This window comes from Malurus melanocephalus, unplaced genomic scaffold (assembly GCF_030028575.1).
Source record: "Malurus melanocephalus ecotype Western Australia unplaced genomic scaffold, MMel_1.1 scaffold_37, whole genome shotgun sequence".
Taxonomy (NCBI): Eukaryota; Metazoa; Chordata; class Aves; order Passeriformes; family Maluridae; genus Malurus; species Malurus melanocephalus.
Window position 1 is genome coordinate 1,768,653 of NW_026623269.1, and position 10,150 is coordinate 1,778,802.

The following is a 10,150-nucleotide window of genomic DNA, read 5'->3' on the forward strand; positions in this document are numbered from 1 at the left end:
CACCAACAGGCTGGTGTTCACCCCACCACTGCCAGCCCTTGGCACACACCTGCTCCATGACATGGCACGGGTCATTTCCAGTCAGCATTGAGCTGAAATTTGGCAGTACTTGGCAGCAGAARTGATGTGAACAGGTCACAGAGAGGAAGGATCAGGGCCATTGCTTCCTTTGATGAACAATTGTACTGAGCAAGGTGTAAAGAGTAAACAAACCCAAGGGATCAAACTATTCTGTTGTAAAACCAAAGCATCATTCAGCCTAAGTTATCTTCCAGTTTAAATCACTGGGAGGGTTATTAGTGGTAATAGATTTATAGTGAGGGGACATCAAGTAAAGCATGCAAAGGTAGTTCAGAGGTACCTACTGCCCCTGAAATGGCAAACATTGCAGGTAAAAGTCATTAATGCTATTTATTATTTTTGACTTGCCTTGAGGGTRGTGGTTTGGTATATTACATGCTCACTGTAAATGCATCTAAATATATATGCATTACTTGAGAGGAAAAAAATCTGGTGTTTTCCTTTCAYAAGATCTTCTGCATCTGCCCTGTAATTTTCTCATTTCCCCTGCTTCCAGAAATGGGTTGTTTTAGCTCTTAGCTACCATGGAGCTGGCTATTGAGATGAAGAAAAAAGCAAATCAGATACTAGCAAAGAAAGCAAGYTTTTGATTTTGTCTATAGTTTGTGTCAGTGTGAAATCCCTAACACAAAGGAAATAGATCAAGGTTTTGGTGAGAAGGACCACACTGCTGCTTCCACTCTCAGGGCAGGTCATACCCTGCAGACCCTCTTAGCACCTCCATTGTCAATGCCCTCATGTGCTTCTGACAGGACTCTTGAACAGGGAGAAAATATAGAGCTTTTCATAGCGGAGTCAGAGCAGGGATGTTAATGCCACGTCTGATCTTTTGCTAGAATAGCTGTCCTACAGCATGACAGCACTCCCTGCAGTGAGTTTTTCTTCCCTTTGCAGCTCTTCCATTGAGGCATGATTGCAGTATCAGATGCTCAGCATCAATTTCAGAACTTCTGAATTCTCTAGCAATTTAAAGCCTTGAGAAGCSCAATGATACTGGTGGCTTGTAATCCCTCAAAGGGAGTGATCATTATGATCACAGGATTAAAGTTTTCATGTATTGTTAAACCTATATTCAGGCAAGGACTACACACAGTGAAAGAAATTTTTTTTGAAATTTTATGTGTTTCACTGCRAGAGTCCCAGAACTCCTGCTACTGTTAATTTTCTACAGTTGTTTCTCTGTAAAGATTGGAAATTTTTCAATTCATGGAAAAAGAACTGCCTTGATGAAGTTTGTTATCCCTCGCTTTCCCAAGCGATATCCACTTTCCCAAGYGATATCACCAGAAATAAATGGAACAGAGGAAACAGTTACTGTTTCATTGGGTAACATCTTTTAAAATTTGGACTTTTCCCTGCTATGTTTTAGTGAGTTCAAACCAGTATTGAAAACTCTGTCAAAGAAACATCCAGTGCGATCAAAGGAATTTTTTAAGTAATCGTAACTTATTGACAGTATTAGAAACTTTGAAAAGTCTGAAACACAGATAACTTTTAGCAGTTTGAGTATCTTAAAGCAGACASTCTGCCTTCCCATGCTGCTGCTGCTTAAGGACCAGAAGTCTCTTTCATTTCACCTCTTCACTGTTTATGGCAAAAATAGAGTTGTTTGGAACCCATGACGTATGGAAGCAATTCATTTCCCAGCAACAGATGTCACCATAGCCAGCACAAACAACCAACTCAGCAGGGTCATGCAAGAGGGTAGAGTGCTGAAGGATAATTTTTCAAGCCTGATTTAAAAAAAATACAGCATGTTATTTATAGTGCATTGTTTTTAGGTATGTACCTGCAATGTTTTGCTGGCTATTGCACTGGATACCCAGATGGACTAAAATGAGTTTATCACTTGCAGGTTTTCCTGACACTCATGTTTACCTCCTGAATGCTCTTGATATGCTGCAGTTTTGGTYCACCACCAGGTTTCCCAGCCTGACACAATTTTTGTGTGACGTGTTCCTGTGGCTTTACACCTTCWGTATGCTTTATGGGCTAAGATCAACATGCAATATAAAATAGGAGCAATATTTTATATAGGAAATATAAAATATAGGAAGCTTTGCTGTTTTGTAACTTATTATTGATTCGTATCTTCCTTTTGCTCTTCAAATTTATTATCAACAGCATCAAGGAGCATTTTACATCTTCAATGTAAGTGTCCCATTTCTTCAAATTGAGTCATGAAGTAGGCACTGGAAAACTCCTTGCAGCTGTTTGGGAGAACAGGCCCTTAGGGAATGGGACACTGTCTCCTTTATGAGTGTGCCTTGACTGGAAAGCAGGATGTGCCATCCTTTCAGTTAGAGAGATCCATGGAACTTGGATTTCTGACTAGAAATCACAACTTCTTGGCCAACTTCATTTATGCTAGTCCTTCARGATGGCTTTGTGTCAGCAAATATTTATGGGGAAAACTGAACACAGATGAGGGTAACCAGTGCAGTCTGGAAGTGCCGTAAGTTTAGCCAGAAACTCTTTGTGTGGCATGTGCTGCACAGACACCTCCTAAGTCTTGTAAGCTGAGATAGAAACTGGATGACGGGAGGGGGACCCACTGTAGGAGAAATTCAGTAACCTGACCGAGACTGCCTGCCTAACTGTTGAGTGAAAAGAATCAGTGTTTGTCATGTCCTGGTCAATGCTCTGTTTCATGTTGAACCATGAATTAGGAAAGTCATGTAACAGTGGGAGGGGGTTTTGCTGAGGGTCGGGCACTTTTGATACAGGTTATTGGTTGTGAAGGGACTGACAAAAAGCGAGCAGGCTTTGATCCATGGTGGCTCAGTGCACTCTGTGTGATGGAGCAAAGAACRTAAGTGCCAAAGATGATCTAAACAACAGGAGGAAGAAAAGGGCTGGTGCTGTCWGACACACACAGCTGCTGAGGAGAAAAGCTCTCCTGCAATACCGAGTAGAGAGAAATTCAATAAGTTCACTTTGTGTGTCAAAACRTATTGGAGAAAAAACTATCTACAGAATGTGGCAGCACAAGGGAATGAATGTAATCACAAAATAGTCAATAAGATAGAGTGAAAATATAAAATAAATGCTGTGTGGAGACAAATGGAGAAATATTGTTAGTGCCAGTAAACAACAGAGTACTTGCTGTCTTTCACAGGCAAWGCATGGAAAAATGTTTTGCATTCTSTTGAAAAACTCRTGATGACTTAAAATGAGAAGGATAAAGATGATAGCTTTGTATCAAGGTTCCTGCTATGACTGCAGAATAATCTGGAATGGTCTTCTGTTTCATGAGCTGTAGCTTGAAAAGGTATGATAAAATCTTATTGGCCACAAAAAAAATGGCAGAAACAGAGMAATGGAAATAACAGCTGGGAAAGATTTGGAAAGGGGAATTAAGCTTCTTGTTGAATCTGAACAAATGTCACAAATTCAGAGAATCTCAAGAAAGAGTATCTTTTTATTTTGCAAAAAGAAGGAAAAAAATTCCGAGCATTTCATTTATACAACTATTTTTAGCTGTATCTTATTTAAGCATATTCAGGTAAACTTCAAATATATTTCAGTTTTAAAATAATTTGGTCTTAGATAAAAAAGATGGTCTTTGAAAATTGGAGGAAAAAGTATCAAAGGGACTCTATTACTGGATTATACAAAGTACCCCCAGGGAACTGAAGTAATACATGAAGGGAAGTTACTTCTATCAACATGTTCCAGGATTTATTTCAGAATTCACACCTGACTGGGAGATTGTAACACCATGGCTGCATTGCTGGCCACACGATGGAGAAGGTGACATAAAGGCAACAGGGTAAATGAAATTACACTGGCTGTGCAGAGAGTTTACACAATAATGGGAAATTTCATAGGCTCCAACATGTTCAGCCCTAAATCAGGAAGTGACAAAAGAAATGAAGCTTTTACRTACCATAAATGAGTGCTGCCTGTAGCAAGTAATCAGACAACCCACAAGAAGAGAAGCTGATTTAGTTCTGAAGCAGTGCATAGGACACAATTCAAGAAGTAGTTCTCAGAGAACCACTACTGAAATGAAACTTACCATGCTTGTTGAGAAGGAAAAGGATGAAAAAAAAATCCACTGCAGTAACATTTAACTTTGAGAGAGCGAGCAGATTAAAATGAGGAAGTTAGTTAAAAGGAAAATGAAAAGAACATCTAAAAGGTGTAATGCAAACAGCATGGAAGCAGGCTGGAGACAAGCGTATGAGAGGCTCAGAATAATCATATGTAACCCAGCTCTTTTTCTAAAATCATAAAAATCAGTTCTCTTCATAAGCAAAAAAAATCCAAACCCCAACACCAAATTGAAAACAACAGAATGCAGATGATTTTTGGAAAGATATCCATCAAAAGTGTRAGTCTTCTCAAAAGAGAAAGATAGGGGGAAAAATAGCATAGAATCTGCCAATTTAAAAATAAACCACAGTATTTTRAGAATCGACTTCCTATGGACACAAAAGTTAGTAATTCTTTTTTGTTAARATAATCAATGGAAGCAAGAGGCCCAGAGAGATAAGTGARAAGACAGGYAATCAAGGTATTATTAATTAATACYATGACTAATTAATTATTTAATATTGAATACTAAATTAATTGTTTTCAGTGATGTTCTCAAAAAAGAAAGTTAGATTCTYACAATCTGATGAATTCTGTTAGTCAGATACTAACAAAGTGTGTTAGTATCTGAAGTAAATGGTATTGAACAAGAACTGCCATGAAGAAATGCTGCCCTAAGAAGTATTTTAAAGGAACTCTAATATGATGTTTCTGAACTAACTACTGTAGCCTCTAACCTGCCATTTAAGTCAGCCCTGATGCCAGAAGAAATGTTTTAACTGTGRTACAGTCTCAAAAAAGGACTCAAGGACTGATCCATAGAGTAACAAAATATAAAAGACACATTTTTGTTATAAAAGAACCATGTTGTTGTCTTGTCTAGAATATCATGTGTGGTTTTAGCCTAACCAAACAAAAAAAAAGACATCATAGAACCAGAAAAGAGGAAGAAAGCACAGGTGACCAGAGATGTGACATGGTTTTATGATCAGATGAAATAGATCAGGATTTKTCATTTAAAAAAAGATTGGAGGAATGGATAAGGTTAAGTCTATGTAATGATAAACGGTGCAACAGATGAAAATGGAGGTGCATTACTCTTTGTTCTTTCTTTATCTAAGTAGGTAGTGGMTTAACCATATAAAAACATGTAAGGCAAGCAAAATGAAGTATCTTTCACTCATTGTCTCATTAAAATATGGAATGTATTGCATAAGGTATCACTGAGGTAAAATTTATGTCAGTCTGGTGTCTCTCTCTGCTCAGCAGCAAGCAACCCCTGCAGCCCAGCTCAGAAAGTCAGATTATTCATGGCAACTGAGAAGGTGAAGAAGAAATCCTTCATGCTTCCTGTTTGCCAGAAATTCCTTCTGCGATCACTGCTGAAGTCGGGGTTTGAGGGTAGGTGGAGTATTCATCAGCTCAAACAAGGTTATGTTTCTATGATGCTACCATCATCATCACCATCAGCCCCAGAAATGACTACCTATTATTTGCCAAACGTTTTGATTTTTGATGGAACTGTGTATCTGCTGAAATTCACTAATGTTGTTTTAGCATAAAATTGTTTTAACAAGCCTCAGACACCCTTTCAGTGGGTGCTAATTCCTCTGTTCCGTCWGGTGTGTGCTCAACTGACTGGGAAYGAGGTAGATGACACAGCAAGCTGCATTTAGCTAAAATCAACCTGGTGAATCTCACCATATTTCCCAAACATAGCTTTAAAGTATTAATTCTGTGAGCCACATTCACTCTTTATAACAGGCAAAAAAAGTGAATACTCTTACAAAATGTTTTCCCCTGCCTTTTGGAAGTTCATTTTTTTCTGCTCAGTAAGAATTTTATCATAATTTCATGCCCCCACACTTCACGGTTTGTTACTTGGTCTATTACTCTCACATTTTACTTGATAAGGTCCTGCTTCCTATGATCTTAATTTCTGAGTTTTGATTCTTCACAGCTGCTGCTTTGAAGTCTTAGATAACATTCTGAGCATTGCACACTGCTCCTGGTTTTAAACTTTTCATTCAACTGCAGTACATAGCTCTGTTTCCCTCAAATAACTTTTTCAATAAATTGTTATATTCTGATATTCTAAAATGAATGTTTTGCTTTTAATCAGGGCAAAACTGTGGACTCTTTTCTTAAAAGAAGCTAGTAACTTCTGTCAGAAGGTTTATCCTCATTTTCAATCCTTTTTTCAAAGGAATTTAAGTCTGTTACTCAGTTTGGGAGGATTCTGAATCACTGTGTATTTCATATATGCATGAAAGGGAGAATTGATGCTCATACTTGTCTTTGTGCCCTCTCTTTCACCACCATGTTTTATTTTGACCCAGTCCTGTCCAGGACCAGGAAATGCAGCTGTCAGTAACTTCTTCCTTTGGATAACATGTAAGGGTGCTGGAATAGTTCATATGTGTTACATGTGTGGCTGTTAGCTGGAAACAAGCAGATATAAAATCTCGGGTTTTACCCTTGCTTTCACTCATCAACATTTGATCTACAAGAGTGCATGTGAATCTAGGCTGCAGATCAACATCAGATAAATGCTTCCCAACCTTTATATCTTCAGTTATTAATTTGAAAAATTTGGCTGAGTTTTCTTTTCACTTTGTAAAATAGCCAAGAAATGAGCAAGGACCTCATCTCGCACATTGAGCTGAGAGTGTTTCCTATCTCAAGATAATAAGGATGTATGAAAGGAGTGCTGAGGGCACTGTGGCTAGAGCATTAATGCAGTTAGTCCCATTGTTTTCTCTCATCTCTGTGTGTTTTTTATGAGAAGAGTCCTGATTTTTTTATTCCTTAGCCCTTTCCATGTCCAGGGGTGTGTCTATGGATATAAACAAGTTGCTCTCCTGGAAGTTATTTACAACCATGTGAGAGCACAGATGATTTATACTTACAATTAGCACTYGCAAATGGACACCTTGTCCAATTATCCACGCTGAATCATAAAGAAGTAACAAACTTTTGCAAGCATTAACCTTCCTTCAGAGCCATGATATGGGGCAGAATTGTAATAATGAAATAGTCTTATTATAAAGAACTACTTACAGATATTAGCAGTGCCCTTAGGTATAGGCAGGTAAGAGCCAGGACTCCACGGTCGGCCCTGGTAATTCTTCTTGCATTTTCCACAGTCTGGGCCCGTTGTGTTATGCTCACATTCACAAAGTAGTCTTTTGTTTTCTTCTTTACAGCCAGTAGCATGAAGGTTGCACTTACACCTAATTTTAAAAGGCAAAAATAAAACAAAGTGGGATATTACTTAGAGGTGAGGTGAGTTTAAGTTCAAATTTTAGAAAAGCATGTCCTATGGCAACTGCTTGGTTTCTGTGTTGTAGTGTTGTTCTACCATGAAAGCATGACAGACATCACAAGACATGACTGCAAAGAGCAAGCTGCAGGATCTTCAGCTCACAYAGGTCTAAAAGCAGAAATGCCACCAAGACTCCAAGAAATCGAATCTTTTCTCATTTTCACTAATGCAGCTCCACTGAGAGCAACTAAATTATTCATACTTTTTACTACAGACACGTCTATAATCCTGCAAAAATTCAAGAGTTACTATTCCCATGAACAAACAAGTCCCYTGCTTATGTCCTTAGTGAATCTGGTCCAAATTAGGGCCTGGGAGCCTGAGAAAATAGATTTCACTTAAATATCTTCTGCAATGCTATACTTCARTAGAAGGAAAGCTCACTATAATGGTGTCTTGTCATTCTTGTTCAGCAGTACAGTTTTGTTCAGAAAGAAAATGTTTTTTTCCTGCTTTAATTCGATATAGCTGTAGTAGCTGAAGGTCAGATGAAATATTTTGGTAGGCACATTTAGTTTTACTTGGGAAAGAAACTGAATTGAGCCTTGTGACAAAATCATTAGATAAACCAGATTCTGCATCTGGTCTTAGAACAGCTGTATCTTCCTTAAATTCCTCTCTTTCCCTGAAACTAGGACACTTACAGAATGGGAAGTTAGTTCCATAAACAGTAAGGTATTTACACCTCTTTCCACCCCTTTCCAAAAGATGTAAAATTCAGCTAAAATCTATTTCTGTTTGGAGTTGGAGAGAAAGTCAGTATTTTACGACCTTTCCTGTTTGTTTTCCTAATGACTGTACATCTAGTAATTTACAGAGTTCTCATGTGGGCATTTGTCACCTGTTCCAAACAGTGACCAATAATTAGAGCAAAACAACACATGGAATGGCCAAGTGCAAATTAACAGCTGTCAAGCTGACTTCCATTTGGAAGGAATATGACCTGAAGCAATTGGCCACATACATATATATCCCCAGGGTAAAACATGCCTGCAGTTGTCATAAGTAGCTGCTGGAGAAAATCCACAAGAATATGTAATACAGTAGATGGTGGAGCATTCTCAATGCTAGAAATGAGGCAGATGAAACTGCTGTTATTTGAGCAATGCTCATTCCAAAGACAAACAGGTTCAACAMCTTTAAAATTGAGATTGCCAAAATTATTCGATGTGCTGGACAAGAGAAAGAGAGTAATTTTTACACAATTTACAAAATATCGAAGTGCTCGAAGACTAAATCAGTTGTGAATTTTCAGTGACTAGCCACTGCAGAATGGAAGATGCCTGTCTGGGCATCAGCAGGTGAGCATTGAACATTTTGGTAAAGGGTACTGCTATTAAGAAAAGTCATGGGTGGTTTTACTGTCAACAGGAATATGGAAATGGAAGACTCCAAACAGGAGTGAGACACAGTAAGAACAAAGCCAGAAAATAGAGTTAGAGGAGAAAAGCAGGAGAGACTGTCAAATAAGTAGAACAAATTAGAGTGAGGAAGGGACTGGATTTCTTTGAGGAGGAGACTTCAGTTTTATTGCAGGGACTCATTAGTGTCAGAGGCAGCAAACTGAACTAGGCAAGGAAAAAACCAACTCTGATTCTGAGGAAAAGCTGTAGTACCTAGTGTACTCTGAAAGGGTGCTGCAGATTTGTAGGAGAACTGAGGTGGAGGAAGATAAAGACATGTCCATCTGCTAATTGATGTAATTATGCACAGCTCTTTTAACAAGCACCTGAAAATAAAGAACAGTGTCAGAAAACCTTRTGCAAAATGTCTTTGCACTTCTTAGGTGCTGTGCTTGCTATACATTCCTGAAGAGACAGTGACCCTTCCTTGGTTTTGCTTGCATGGGTGAAAGTCTTGGATGGACTCTGTCCTTCTCCATCCTCCTCTGCTTTTATCCAGTCCAGATGTATATATATAAAACACATGCATGTATTTATATGGAAGGATGTATATATGCATACACAACTCTCATAATTTCCTTTTACTGCTCACTTTCCCTAATCCGTCCTCGTTTTCCTGATTTCCCAGGCAAGAGAGCATGGGCAGCACAGCTCTGGTTCTGGTGGCCAGTTTTTTCAATTTCTTGGGTTGAGGTTGCTGCAGAGGAAGGGCTGCTCAGCCCAAGGTGCAGCCCCACACCAGGCAGCTCTTGTGGGGTGCACATGGCAGGCCCTGGTGCTCCTGCAGTGGGCAGGGAGGGTTCTGCACAGGACATCTTGTGTGACTGCAGCCACCAAGCTCCACTTGACAGGGAGAATTAGACATCCTGGAGGGCCATGTTTGTAACAAATACAGGCAGCTTTAAATGAAAACAGCAAAATGCATTTTCTTCTGGAAGTAGCTGGCAACCTCCTGTCAAATTTTAAAACCCTGTTAACTGAGATTTAAAACCAACAACCCCCATATGGGCATTCAGACTAAACACACCCAAAATAGACAAAGTAGGAACATTTTAGCCACTTAGCTTCCCAAATGGAAGAATTCCTAAATGGCTTTTCTTGTCTTAAACCAATAGAATAAGAAAAGATTCATTCARTCAGTGCCTTTATGCAAATTAACTTATTTATATGCTTTATATGTATTTTTGAAAGCTTTCCCAGGACAATTAACACTGCCTCCTGTCTTAAAAGAAAATTTGAAATAATTATTAAAAAAACTTTAAAAAATCCTCCAAATCAAACCCCAAAGCATTCTTCCCCCCCC

General features: G+C 38.7%; 1 protein-coding gene across 2 annotated transcripts in view; it reads right to left on the reverse strand.

The window, feature by feature from the left end:
• NTNG1 (netrin G1) overlaps positions 1-10,150 on the reverse strand; it is a 148,014-nt gene that overhangs the window by 50,556 nt on the left and 87,308 nt on the right. For both annotated transcript variants that reach the window (XM_057364285.1, XM_057364286.1), the window contains exon 4: positions 7,180-7,352. In XM_057364285.1, the coding sequence (XP_057220268.1) occupies positions 7,180-7,352 (173 nt within the window). The remainder of the gene's footprint in view (positions 1-7,179; positions 7,353-10,150) is intronic.